This window comes from Ruditapes philippinarum, unplaced genomic scaffold (genome assembly GCF_026571515.1).
Source record: "Ruditapes philippinarum isolate M1 unplaced genomic scaffold, ASM2657151v2 ctg714_1_1_1_1, whole genome shotgun sequence".
Taxonomy (NCBI): domain Eukaryota; kingdom Metazoa; phylum Mollusca; class Bivalvia; order Venerida; family Veneridae; genus Ruditapes; species Ruditapes philippinarum.
Genome location: NW_026855064.1, coordinates 40219 through 55827, shown reverse-complemented (window position 1 = coordinate 55827; position 15609 = coordinate 40219). Strand labels below are relative to the sequence as shown.

At 30.6% G+C, this 15609-nt stretch overlaps 1 protein-coding gene across 1 annotated transcript in view; it reads left to right on the top strand.

The window, feature by feature from the left end:
- Nucleotides 1-13313, top strand: part of LOC132742005 (cyclic nucleotide-gated channel rod photoreceptor subunit alpha-like) — a 75612-nt gene extending 62299 nt beyond the window's left edge. The window contains exons 3-5 of the mRNA XM_060730287.1: nt 5295-5588; nt 8035-8340; nt 9143-13313. Coding sequence (XP_060586270.1) covers nt 5295-5588; nt 8035-8340; nt 9143-10158 — 1616 coding nt within the window. The 3' untranslated portion in view covers nt 10159-13313. The remainder of the gene's footprint in view (nt 1-5294; nt 5589-8034; nt 8341-9142) is intronic.
- Nucleotides 13314-15609: the final 2296 nt, after the last annotated feature.

The window sequence follows — 15609 nt, the reverse complement described above, 5'->3', positions numbered from 1 at the left end:
TCAAACTTTGGTAACGTATTTTTTATGATTGCTACCTCTTTATCAGTCTTGAGCTTTTGTGTTATAACGTTTTTGGCTCTAACCATTGATAAATAAAGATCAAGCATTTTACATTGATATACATAAATTTTAAAGTATACTAATATAAGTTTTTTTGGCGTTAGATAGATCATCTTTTGCATTCTAGCTAAACATCATTTAATTTATACTCCCCAAAAAAAGGTTCTTCATTTATTATAAGAAATTCATTTATAAATTTTTGACAATTGGACACAGCCACAATAGGTGCCTAATGATGTAAACATCATTACTACAAAAAAAATATAAAGGACTTTCTTTATACTTAATTTTGTATAAAAGATTATTGGTTCCAATAATCCTGTGTAAAATTCTTGTTTAGAACAATTGCAACTTGGCACATTTTGTAATTCTAAAAGGCATTTCAAATATAATTTTCCATTCATTTTCACAAAAGACTAAATAATTTTTTTTGTCCATTTTTCGATACTTGTGGGCTTTGATTTGTTTTTATTTAATATATTATAGAAAGGCTCCATTCATGTCTGATATAATATCTTTAAAGTATAGCGGTATATCTGGGCCAATGCTTTTCTGTGGGATGTTAGAGATTATATTATATTTATTTAAAAATTGCTTTAATGATAAAAATCATACCATTGAAAATTAAGATATTAGATTTAACATTGTATCTATAAATAATTTTATTATAAGATAAGAATTTTCCATCAGATGCTATTAGGTGTTCTATGTTATAAACACCAGCATCGAACCTCGATTTTAAATATACGCTTTTTGAACCAATTAATTTGTTATTGTTATAAAATAAAGGATGTTTTCCGAAATAATGATTTTCAATTGGAATCAATTCTATATATCTTGACAAGGCTGTAAAGGTGTCCCCCCAAAAAAGATTGTTTCGTTTGCAAGTTTATCAAAGTAATATAATAAAATAATTTTGCATATCTATTTTGTCGTAAGGAATATGTTTCCAAGAAGCATTTGAGATAATTCTTTTAAACCAAGTTATTCTTAATGCCTAGATAAATGCAAAAATATTTATCATCTGCAAGCTGCCCTCAGCATAGTTTTCTTTTACAATAACGGAAGACTTATTTTTTACATTTCCGTGCCAAATAAAGACATAAAACATTTTATTTAATACACTGATTACATCTTCAGAAGTGTTTGGTATTGAAATGAATAATTTAGAAATGAAACCAAAAGAGATTTTATAACAGCAATTTTACCTATTGGTGCGAGAATTCTTCTTTTCCAATTTCGAATAAAAATCTGGAAACAAAGTGATCCCTCGGAAGCATTAATCACAACAAAATGACAAGAGAATTGCAGACTCGTTTTGATAGAGTCTGTACATGAGGCAATTTGTATATGTGCAACATCCCTCACGCCTCCGAGCACCGGCTTGAGCGGAACTCAATTCTCAACACTTAATAGTGTTGGCACCCATGATCCCGAAGGACCAGAAAAATATAACATATAACGTACATAAAATCATTAAATTTTATCTTCATGTTAACAATTGAATGATCTGAATGATAGCTTATCTCAATATAAATATTTTCTACATGAGGAAAAATTGTTTCAGTTACTAGGAACAAATCAAGGCGTGCTTGTTGAAGTGGTGTCGGTTTACGCCATGTGTATCTGTTCAGATTTAGAAAGAAATCTCTGAATGGATCAAAAAGATTTCTCTGATCAATATTTTGTAATATAAAATTTCTAGCTTTACTATTATTTACAATTTTTTAGTTGTAATAATCTTTTCAGGATCTATAACTTAAAGTCGCCACACACGATATAAGAATCGTTTCCTATTCTGTCAATGATATCAAACAGTTCACTGTAAAAAAATGGTTAAAGATTTATAAGGGTTATTCTTTTGTCCTCAATAGTTAAGTCTAAAACAATAAAGTTTCCTTTGTTATCAATATGTTTGCTATCAATATTTTTATTAAAAATAATTGCAGCTCCCCGTGAATTGGATGTCCCTTGACTCAGGAAACGTTCACTATTCCATTCACAGTATATATCCATGATTATTTACAAGTGTTTCTTTGGTTGACTGATTTGATTCTTTAACGCTTGCAATTACCTTTAGGTTGTCGTTGTATTAATACATGCCAAATATCAGTATACTCTCTTGGTTTTCTGACAATGCCATCATCCTGTCTTGTCATTCATTAACGGATAATTATTTATTTGAAAGAGGTAATACGACTTTAGTGGTCTCAGGGTGAACTGTGATTGAATAATTGATGACCTTTAGCAATTTTTGCTTGCCTGGCATTATCATGTTTCTTAAGAAGTCTCATGGGGTCCTGCATCGATGAACTACGTAACAACGATAATCACGGATTACAATTTAATTTCATAAATACATAATCGGGAAAATTACCATGAAAATATAAAAAATCAGTACAATGCATGCGAGTTTGTACGTGGACCGAAAAACCAAAATATAGAATGATTTGTTTGGAATGACTGATATATATCAAAATCATAATTATAGTAGTTTCCTATATATTACATTAACATTTCGAAGGATTTATTTGCCAGCTAGTTCCTGTACTAAAAGAAACAAACATTTATCATTTTGCTTTATCGGCAACACTAGATTTGTCTTAACCTTTTACCGCATGAGCATTTTGTGAAAAATGGCCGTTTTTATTGAAAGCCTCTTGTTACAAGTTCAAACTGCTATAAAACTATGAAAAATGCTTCAATACTGATTATGAAACTTGGCATCAGTATTGACTGGACCATAGCTTTTGTAACAACATGCTAATTCTTAAATTTTCTGTTACCATGGCAAAGGGGGGACGTCTCAAAATTGCCAAAAACAATATTTTGCATTGAGTTTTCCAATCAAAACTGAGATAAAAGTGCTGCAACCTCTTAATGAATTGAGGTAGAGTAAAAGGCTTTTCAGCGTTAGTTACAAGTTACCTTAAAATCAACCAGTTTTAGCCTGTCACCTGTATAAAATTGTCTTGGCGATGGAGGGGGGGGAGGGGTGCTACTGCCCCCTTCGAACCCCCAAACAGAAGGGGGCACACCCTCCTTCTGGCACCCCCTTTATGAACCTTTTTTGATAAAGGACGGCGCCAAAAATGTGATCACCTTTTTAACGACATTTCTCAAACGAAAAACAGTATTTGCGTCCTAAATAGAACATTTTGTCACTCATTGAGGCCTCGAACATAATATTACTTTTTTTTCTAATTGCAAGTTACTTATTTTATTGTTTTAAGTGATATTTAGTTAGAGTCACATTATTACACATTATAAAAACTATGCTTGTATACCATTCTTATTTATATATCGTTAGAAAGATTTGATTAAAGTAAGGAACTATGAGGTGCGAATTAACACTTAAAATCAGTTTTGATAAATATTTGTCCTTTAACAGGACTCGACACATTAAACTGTTTTACATTTAAATTGCCAAGATGCTTAAAGCTGCTCAAAATAAGTGTGTCGGTATGTCAGACATTAAAATCTAGCTCCAGCAGTCTAGTATTGACATTTTGTCAATAGATGGCTTAAGAAATATGATAACGTACAATTTGCTGACGTCCGACTTCACCGGTTTAGTGAGTTAGTGAGTTATTATTAAGGAGATTTATCTTATCAAGCGAGAATCATATGCTTAGAGAAGCCAAATTTATTGAAAATTAACCTTGATAGTACATATACAAGTTTGATTAACTCATGTGATAAGCTGAAATATTAACTTTAGTCAGATGCTGGATATAAATAAATTAACAATGAAAGTGTGTATAATGCAATAAAAAGAAGTCACTTGAGCTTTGTATGGTTAAAAACCTTTCAAAAGGTGTTTGCTCAGAACGTAAACTATTATACAGTTTTTAAAAGTTTAACGCTGGAACATTATTCCGTTCTGTAAAAAAGCATACATAATTTTGAAATGACCTTTTTGGTTATTCAATGTATTTTATTATATTAGTTTTCATAAAAAAATTATTTGCCTTTGATTAAAACCACTTTTATACTTATTAAGAAATTTCTATGAAAATCGAATCGGATTTTTTCCAGCTTTTAAAATTTAATTTTTTAAGTTAAGTTTTAAGTTCTTCAAATTTAGACAGAAAGTCATCAAAGGACGAATTTTATGGTTTTCTAAGGGAAAAAATGAAATTCCCAAAACGATAATGTTGGAAATAAATCTAATTTGAATTTCGGACAATTTAAAAAACAAACATTTTTGATAAGAAAAAGAAATAGCATACAATGAAATCAATCAGTTCGAATTAACCTTAAATCTATCATGTGAAATTATTTTTAAGTGCTAAAATCAAGTATAAATGGTAGAAATGTTTGCCACAATTCTAGTGCTGCAAAGATGGCTGTATATATTGAAAATTTAACTTGAAACAGAAAATAATTTTTGCAGCATTTTTGTAAACGATGTCAGACATAACTTGCCATGTGGATAAAATCTAATTATTAAAAGTTTGGGGTCCGTCTGGGCTTCTTGCCACTGGCTCTTGTTGCTGGGTCATGTGGGGGTTGGGTTCATTGAACGCCGCCTTTCCTTGTTGATCTTTTTTATCATATTTTAATTTGAAGTTTTGAGATTTAAAACTTACATTTACACAAAATAACAATGTTGTCTGTTAATTTAAATGTAAAATGTATACATGATTTTCCGATGACTGTTCATATTGAACTTGAAGCAGTAAATAACTTTTGCAACAGAAATAACTTGCCGTGTTGGTAAACTCTAGATATTAACGTCTGAATTTGACGTTTTGAGATTTAAGAATTGCATGTACATAAAATAACAATATTGTCTGTTAATTTAAAAGTAAAATGTATACAAACGCACTATGTTGGTTTTGTCGTGATACGGCTCATTTTCATAATAAAATAACATCACGTAGTGTATAATTATCTCAGAATGACTAATTATTTTAATGTCTTTGTTGAAAATGAAAAGAAATGGTAACACTATCTGCAGTTGTTATTGTCTGATGAACTAATTATTTTAAAATTTATTAGTTTTCCAAAACTATGATATAGTACATGTTGACTGATTATCTATAATAATGAGGGGCAATAAATTGGTCTATATTGAAATACGAATTTTCGTAATAAGGTTTGAGAGAACAAAAAATTTACATGTTTGGCGAAACACATCGCCTATATTCGAATTACTAGTTAATGAATTAAGTTTATATGTTTTATTGCCGGGGTGTCAAGTAATTTGTCATTTTTTTTATTAATTTCAGCCAAACTTGACAACGTGAAAACCTATATGTCATTGCGGCGTGTACCACTCCGACTCCAAGACCGTGTGATCAAATGGTTTGACTATTTATGGATGTGTAATAAATCGACCGACGAAGAGAAAACACTCAGCTTACTTCCTGATAAATTGAAAGCAGAAATAGCTATTCATGTGCATTTGGATACATTAAAACGTGTTGAAATTTTCCAACAAACAGAGGCAGGTTTCCTTTGCGAACTCGTTTTGCGGCTAAATCCTGTTTTATTTTCACCTGGGGATTACATATGCAGGAAAGGTAAATGCTAATTCATTTTGATTTTTTCAATTTTAAGAAGTCATGCATTTAATATATCACAATTATTAGTTTTTTTTTTAAATCTCATTGGAAAGGAATGCCATTCGGTCTAATAATATAACGGAGACACAATTATACCGAGATATAAAAAAACTCGTTATGTTACTTTATCTATTTAATATTGCAAAACAGAAACAAAATAAAAATATTTTTAATGGTATCAACCTCATTGAATGAGTATCAAACTGTTTATAACTCGGCAACATATATTGGTCCATTGCCTCTCCCTAATAAATCACTTTAGAACGAGATAAATGCTATTTATTTGCTAGTAACTATTTGCAAAATGTCCTTCAAATTTATTTTAACGAACGTGTCTTATTTTAGTAATTAAGTTAATCTTGTTGGTTTTTACAATTTAAGTAACTATTCAACTTGGTTTAAAGACACCTCTGGACAATCAAATCATTTGTTTGAAAGTAAATATAACTATGACCTTTCAAGTTTTCGTGATCTTCTTAACGTTCCTATGGTAACATGTTCAATCTATCTTGGTCTATTATCAATTCCATTGAATCATAAACATATTCTCCCAACTGTTTATGACATTTGTTTACACGCAATAGAAGTGGAAATTTATGTCAATACATTTATATATAGGTCCAGGAAATAAAACTGCAAATCAATTCCAAAGCCTATAGCGTATGGTTGTGACAATATAATTTACATAACATTAGTCTAAGAATGTTATGATATCGTCAAATAACAGATTCCCTGTTTAACATAACCATTCCATGGAACAATTAAATTGGTAATTGGTATTGTTGTTCGTATTTCGAGACATTCGATGCATTTTCTTTGTAGTTTTACTACGGAACATGCATAGAATGATATGCCGATAGGCGAAATAATAATACCATATCTGTGTTCCCTAAACTTATTTAAAGATATGAGAAATAAATTACCAAAGACAGCATGGTAACGGCTAGTTACCAGTGGTATTTATTGTGTGTCATGATCAAGTTAGCGTATTTATACCAAATTTGTATTTAGTTAATGACAGTCTTTCTTTTCTTGTTTCCTTCATCTTAAATATATTATATAACTTACACCAGTATCTCAATTAATATACTTTAGCTATGCTAAAGTGTAATATTAGAAACTGGCAAGTTGAAAGGATGGAAATGTTGAATAGTGTTTCTAATGGCAAATTTAATTGACATATAATTAAACTGACATAAATAAGGTGTGAAGTTAATCAAGCAGTTATCATATTAGAAACTTTTGCCGTTTCTTCTTAGCTTCTCGTATGAGCTGGAGCATGTTTCAGTGCTCCAACGTATAGCTATCATTTCTGTTCTGTCTATAATTTTAAGTTGATCTATCTTTTCCTTTTACAAACTTGGAACAACAAAACGCTGGAAAGTGAAGACCTTTTGAAAATCTGAAGCAAACCATTAACAAACATGTTTTCAAACATGATGGAAATTCATCAAAATCATTTATGGGTGAAAAGGGTTAAGCACGGTATTAAAAACAAATGTTTGACATTGCAATTCTATCTTTTCAAATAGTTGTCTTATCATGTCAATGCATTCATGTTAAAAAAACATAACATACAATGGGAAAATGTTATAAACGCAAAACACATTTTTAGACATGTTTTGCACGAGGTGTCATTTTTACACATGTTATTAAAATATTATTATATTTTTGTCTAAGTAAAAAGTTTATAACAGGAAACAGTTATGCATGTATATTGTTATAACAAAAGAATATCATTACGCAACAAAAAACTAAAAACAATCAATCAGTTGTCTTACTTATATAAACTGGGGAACGTAATACAGAATGATATACAAAACATGATAAATGATTTAGGAGACCACTTACCATTTAATTGAAATATAATTATAGTGTAGAGTTATATATGAACGCTTTCCTTTGTTCAAGAATGGTAATTACTAATGCGAATGACCAAAACTTTTCACATCAGTTATTGTCCAGACATTAAACTGTTCATACACATTTTTCAGTAAGATGAATGCATCAATGATTTTAATAATATTTCTATATTAAGGCCAAAAGTCGTTATATGCGTCGACGGGATGTATCTGTCTGTCGTACTTAGATATATTGCTTTGGATAAAGTTGCTGTTTGTGTATTTATCTTACATTTAATTTGTTTTCCAAACATATTTTAACTAGACTGTTGTTTATCCTGGTATTTCATTATCTCCGGAATTTCTCTTCTCAATCTCGATTGGCGACAACCCAATATCTTATAACACACATCGAAACGCGGTCACCTATGTCATTTCATAAAGCGATATTGCCTTAAGTTTATAATTATTGATCACATATATTAGTAATATTAAAAAAACTATGCATCAGTCATAGACATTTTTCATTACATGATGTAAGAGTGATTATGTTCCTGTTTTAGGCGAGGTTGGGAAAGAAATGTATATTGTAAACAGAGGTAGACTTCACGTGGTTGGCGACAATGGCAAAACAGTTCTGGCAACCCTGAAACCTGGAAGCTACTTCGGTGAAATCAGTATTCTGAACATGGGTACTTCCGGAAATAGGCGAACAGCTTCGGTTCGTTCCGTTGGTTATTCTGACTTGTTTCGTTTATCAAAACAAGATCTCTGGGACGTGTTAAAAGAATATCCTGCAGCTCGGGTCAAGCTGGAAGCTATAGCCGTAATGCGTCTGAAAAAGACTGAGAAGAAGCCAATAGAAACAGGTATCATTAGGCGATTTGGAAAGAAAATATACATATTGACTTCAAATTTCCAAATATTTTATGCAATCTTCTTTCTTATCACCTTTAGCTTTTATCTGTAAACTAATCTGATAGATATCCTAAAATTTGAAGTACTGTTTAAAGATCTACTATGCTCATTCTTGCGAAAAATGTTTTAATCACAAAAATGTATTGAAATATATGAAATTCTGACTAAATATGTCTAATTTGAATAAGAGAAGACATAAACTGTGTATGGAAAGCTTCGTACCCTATTACAGCACAAGTTAAGTTGGTATTTTCTTTACAAAACTGCCAACTCTTTTTAATGACACTATATATTCATATTGTGACAACCTATAGTGTGTAGAACTTTTAACACAACATATTTACTTTGTGTGAAATCAAAACATGATTGTTTTATATTTACAAAGAGACCGTGTAGCAATTATCAATATTTTCTAATATTAAATTTGGATATAGTATATAGTACATAGTATATAAAATATCAGTGGAACGTTTGACCAAGTATTAAATGCGCTTCTGCAGTTTACTCGTGCATTTTCACAGTATGATATCAAAATGCGGATACAGCAAAAATATCAGGTTACCTATGAAGAAATAAAGTCAAAGTTTTTTTCTTGTCCTATGAATATAAAATGTATTTATTATTCCATTTATTAGATAAAGAAAGAATGAAAATGGTAACATACATTAAAATACTTATATATAGCTTTGTTTGTTTCGCTTTTAGTTGTAATGACATTTTGTTATCTAATAAAATTTCTCTCACTTATTTCAGTTGATTTAAAACGTAGCAAAAGTACACCTGGTTTAGTAGAGTCGTCTGGCAAGATTCCGATGCAGACGAGATCTATAACACGCCACCACACACTTCCGGCTGGTCTTCCAACTCATAGGTCTTCCATAGATCCTCAACAATTACCTTCCCATGAGGGATATCCGGCCACTTCAACTGAAGCTCAAACTTCCGAAGAACATTCTCACGCAATTCAGCCATCTGACCAACAACAAACTGATCATCAGGAAACTCAAATTAGAACTGTTTCTAGCGTAACTTCATTTTTAACGGGATCACCTTTAGTTACTTCCCCTGTTCCAGTAGATAACCAGGCGCCAATGTTCCATTTTAGTCCGCCGCTCACACCAGGCCCTCCGATGCAGTACGCATCACCATATCATATTCAAACTAATCCTAATATTGTTGGTAATATTTGTGCCCCTGGTTCGGAATTTATACCACGTGATGTGTCTCATGACTATGGTATTCGCGCACCTGCTCAATTTCCACAAGGATATTATCCTTACACTCATTATACACAACCGATTGCTTCAACTGGTGTTAACACTGCAAACTCTCAACAACCTATGGCATTCTTGTCTCCGTTTTGTGCCTCATCAGGATTTGTTCCACCAATATCACCAAACTCTTTTCATTCACGCACTGGCATTCCGTCCGCCAGTCCAACACAGCCAAATTCAAACGGTACAACTCGAAGAGGATCTGCGCATCAGACAGTGGATGGCCAAGTGCCGAACAGTTCCGTACAATTGTTCAACGATGCTTCTCATGACACGTTAGTAGAAGAAATAACCCGTCTCAGGGAAAGACTGAAATCTGTTGAATCTGAAAACGTTGTGATGGCGGCAAAATTGAATCAGCAACAGTGGGAACTCGAACATAGGTTATCAGAGTTAGAAATGCAGATGACATGTACCAGTGATATGGCAAGCACGGGTAGTACCGATGATCCCTCAAATCCTTTTGAAAATATCAGCAGAGAATCAATTATTTAAGAATAACATTTTACATATAAATATTGAATTATTTTTAAATCGATACGTTTAAGGCATATCAACATAAAATGTGCAAAGCCAGTACCACTCCGTTAAAGTATGGTGTAGTATCATTATTCTTTCTGACACCAAATGTCACATGTTGTTATTAAGTCTAAGATGAATATCAGTACTTAAAATTAGTTTGTCGTAAACGTGTCTGATTAGATGGGAATTATAACAGCACACCATTTAGCAATAAACTTCTTATCGTATACTTTTTGTCGGGACAAACGTTAAAAAGCAAACAGTATACTGTCATATGTTGAGTGCTAACACTTTTCATGTAGTGTTTGTTTTACTACAATTTAATTATTTCTGATTTCTTTTTATTTCAAACTTTGCAAAACCGAAAAGTTCACCTTTCCTTGTTGATTTCGTTTATCATAATTTTTTTGCAAAACCTAATTCTTTAAAGATTGAAGACAACATAATTATGATTTGTTTCTTAAAGAAATGTTTTTTTTTTCAAATATTTTACGTCATTTGTCCACTGGAAAGTTACGAAACACTTGTTTTGGTAAGAAATTAATTGACGTCGTTTGGTTTTTAAAAACCGAAACGATGATCATTTTTGATATACGGGTATATTCACTGGCGGGGATAGTGCTAGGACCTAGATCCTCATCTCTAAGACTCTAAACGTAATTGCTATGTTGTATGATCATTACTCACATACAAATCACTTTGTTCTCAAACTTGAAATTTAAAACATTGGCATATGTTTCACAGTGTCGATTTAACAAACGCAACTTGTATATACATAATTGAATTTCAAATTCGGTAGACATGTAGAATAAACAGGTTGTGACGTATAGAAGCATATTGTATGATGACATGATTATTCATAATTTATGATATATGTTACTTTTGATTTATATGTTTATATTTAAAAAAAATCAACTCATTCCGAAGTTATTATATCACATTCCATTGTTTGATAAATAATAACTCTTTTATGTGCTGCACATGACACTCAGTTCTGAGAGAAATCGGCTGACGCCATCAGTTCATGAAACATACATGTACGTAAATTTTGTCAGAAGTGTATTTCCTACTTGTTTGCCTAATCACTTCGCTTAAGAAGTTTTAAGTTTTGTATTAATTTAATGTACTTAAGGCATAAAAGGTGGTTACATATCGTTTTCTGTTGCCTAATAGCAAGTTAGCAAATCGATATATTTTATTATAATATTTTATAAAGTAATGAATGTCTGATATAATCAAAACCTAAAGATATACACTTGTAGCAAATTATTACAAGATAATTATAGACTTCCATTAAAAATTTATTAGGTTTAGAAAAATCATTTATTTGTGAATTTAAAAGTCAATTAAATAACTAATTAGAAAATGGATTATGTTAATTCAGAAAGTCTGATACATACATATTTATATGTCGGGAACTTTTATGTTTGAAGCATCATCATGAGAATTGTACTTGAACTAGAAAGATCGGAATATTGTTTTTACTGCAGAAAGCTTATACATTGTATAGTTGACTCTTTTTTGTCGTAAATAAGCAATCATGCCACTGTTAATTTCATGTTAACTGCTGAAATAATTGTTTTAGAATGTAGTTATGTTATATTTTACCAATAGAAAAAAACCCTTCTGACGGACCTGTTAAACTTGATTATTGTTTTTTGATTTTTAATCGTCACAGTTGTTAGCCATAATTATCCTTATCATCAACTTTTCAGTTTTAATCTATATTTTAAGAAATTCATTATTTTATAACCATTTTGCTTAGAGTTCTTCCTTAATTGCGATTACATTTTCAAATGCCTGTTTCCTTATGAAATGTGTTGTTACTGATTCTACCATCACTAACCTTCTTATTTTAAGATTATAAATATGAGGAGATGCCATTTTCTACATTTTTTAAAAGAAACTGATATAATTATCTAAATTCGTAATTGCACAATAACCATCAGAAGTAAATACCATTTTTGTTAGCGATTTAGAACAACTAAGATGATTATTATCCTCGAAAACTGCGCTGAAATAGTAAATAAAAATAGTCACCAAGAAGCAAAACGCAACGGAAATTGTATTATAGGTGCTACTCAATCATTTGAGATTTAAAAAAGGCTAAAAGCAAAATTTGTTTAAGCCATAATGCAAACGACGAATCAGTAGCAGAATAAAACATACTAAACTTGAAAAATAATTTTTAGTAGTGTTGGGAATAATTGGGCTTCTAGATATAATTTGTGATATATCCAACAGGCAATATAATTGCGCTAGCATAACGCTATAAATAAGCGTAAACCTTCGGGTTTTATAGTTTATTCATTTGATTTAATAATCAATTTTTCAACACGTGCGGTATCGAAGAACCAATTTTGAAATGTTATACATGTAGTCACAGTTCTGCAATAACATTGATATTGAGTTCAAATCATCATAGGTATACTTTTTGATATATCCAACAGGCAATATAATTGCATATAAATATATTTCACGTTTAAGCAATAATTGCCATTATATGTAAGCAATAATGCCATTATATTCTAATTAACCAGTGAAATTGGCATCAGGAAAACGAATGTGTTGATTATTGCGATTGATAAGCTTAACATTATTTGTGTTGAAGCAATTTTGACACATGAAAATTAAGTAAACAAAAAATGAACATATAGGATTAACCTGCTACACATCATGTTATAATAATTTATTCTTGTTAAATATTATTTGTACGTTTTTTTTACTTTATATTCAGGAATATCTATGTTGCTTACCTTATGATAGGCACTCGTGTATATTCTTATCATAAAACTACAATACCATTCCGTCTATTGTAAAATCCAACTTCTGTCATAATTACACCCTTCCATTGTTATGTTTTATTGACATATTTTTTATTATTGCAATATGTTTTTATTTCTTGTATTTTATCATTTTTCTTGCCCTTGGCATATTGAGATAACATTAAGATAATGAATTGTTATTTGTTTATTCTTAATATCTTTTTTTCTTTCATTATATAATATTGACAGCATTTTGATTATATATCAATTATTATATAAAAATATTCTGTAAATACTAGTATTTTATTATTGCATATGATATGTTATCAGATGATATATTATCTAGTTAATAAACAAAGCGACATTGCACTTGCTCTGTTATGACTTTATGTGTTAATACGTCTTCATAATGTTTGATACCTAACAAATTTGACAAATATTTCGGGTGAAGTTGTTTTTTGACCAATTTACACAATGAAAACATATTTATAAACATATAACTACCGACAATACTGCATCCAATCAATAGTGTACTCATGCCGTTTAGATTATGACAAGACCATAAGGTTTTCTTACAGAAGATAAAAACACGAAATCAAGAACTGAGACATAATGATTTTATAAATTGATTCCAACTGATCGTATCATTTACGAACTTGTGGACATACTAATCACTTTCGTTCCTTGAGACAGTATCAATCAAAGTTTTGTCGAGTTTATTGTCCTAATAACTAGAGGTCAAAATACAAAACCAGGCAACTAAAATAAACAAAAAACATCAACAAAAAAGGAAAAAAGAATTTGCCACTAAAGGCTTTGAATTTGTGTCGATATGAGTACTCGTGCATTGTATAAAAAAGAATAATGCTGCAGAATAATTATTTGTATTAAAAGAACTAAATATTGACAATCTGTTAGTTCGGTACAGTATAATCCGCACTGTTCAACCATGTTAGTTTTGAATCAATCGGTCCATCGAGACCCGCTTTATATAGATCTTGAGTTAATAGAAACAATTCTTCTTATTTCTAGCGCTTTTCCTTGGTAAATATATATATATATATATATATATATATACATAGCGAGATAAGTACGGATACTACAATTGATTGTTTGTTGTTTTCAGACCCGGTGGACTCGAAAGGAAATCCAATAAAAATGTCATCTACAGAAACAGTTGTGTTAGCTAATCGACAAATCAATCATCTGGCCATAGTGCATCAGAACTATTATTTCTTTAGAATAATAGCGTACATTCTTTAAAATTATCTACCAAAATTTGTGTTTAACAAAGTGTTTAGCATGAAATATGATTTTTATTTGCAGCGCTTTCTCGACATATCACAGGCATCCATTCCGTCGTCAGTCATTTACATGAAATGTCTGAGTATAGATTAAATAATTGGTCTGCTTTGTTAATATAAAGGTTATATGAGTCGCACGTTGAAACAATAAAGCCAAGACTTGTACCTGTCTTCTTAAATGCTTAAGTTCGTGTCTGTTTCACTAGAGGCTCTGCATTTCATCATATAAACGAATACTTTGCGACTTATAAAAGCCCTGTAGATGCAGGTTTTTGACTTACAGACAATAATTATTGATAACTTTTAACCTTTGAACAATAATGAAATGACGTACCTTACAAGTAAATAGATAGTAACTTCAACGACTGTAACATTGCTTACAAATCTATTTACTATATTTCAGTCAGTGTTTATTGTATTGAAGATGCAAAGACATTTTCTTTAAATAAACATGCATAAAATTGTATTTAGCGACGTACCATTTAAGAGAGATACATAAAGACCAACTGTAGAAGGGACTTGTGAAGTGTCCAAGAAGGAAACAAGCAGTTGTTATTCATAGTACTTGAATAATTCATAAACATTTGTTTTAATTTCTAAATCGCTTATAAATGTTTGTTTTAAAAGGAATGAATTCATTGAATTAATCTAATGCTAAACATTCAACATGAGTGCATTTTCAGGAGTTTAAATAATCTAAGCATTTCAAAATACTAGCTTAAGATTTCCATATCGTGTAAAAACAGTTATCAGAAAAACAGTCAAATTTCCATTCATTTGCAATTCATATCTAAAGATTAAAGCCTATATATATATTTCAACTGAATAAGAAAGTAGTGCATAATGTGAACACATTTGTCATAAAAGTAGCAAAATGTAAACAAAGTAGTATTTTGACTTTCATACAAAATACGAAAAAACTGCACTTATTGTCAGAAAGCAACAGAAAAAACAATATATTTCAGATAAATGGCCATTGAGTAACTTTTCGGAAACTTTGAACTACAAAAACAACAACAACAAAAAAACAAAAAAAACCAAAAAAACTTTGAGACATGAAATTTAAAGCATTTCTGTGGCAAGGTGGGGTTTTAAGGGAAAAAAAAACAACACTTTTTAATGACTTAAAGACAGCTGTTATTATTTAACATATTCTGAGCACATAATTCATACTAGTGTTAAGTCAATTTTCACGCAGGTTTATCGCAGATGACTTTATCGTGACATGCTGATATAATTTCTGGAATTTTTTAAGATGTTTTGTCTCATTGTAATTTGGCAGCAGCGTTTAAAAGTCACGGATTCGAGAGTGTTTCAATAAGCTTACAGCTTCCAACACAATCTAACTAAAATTT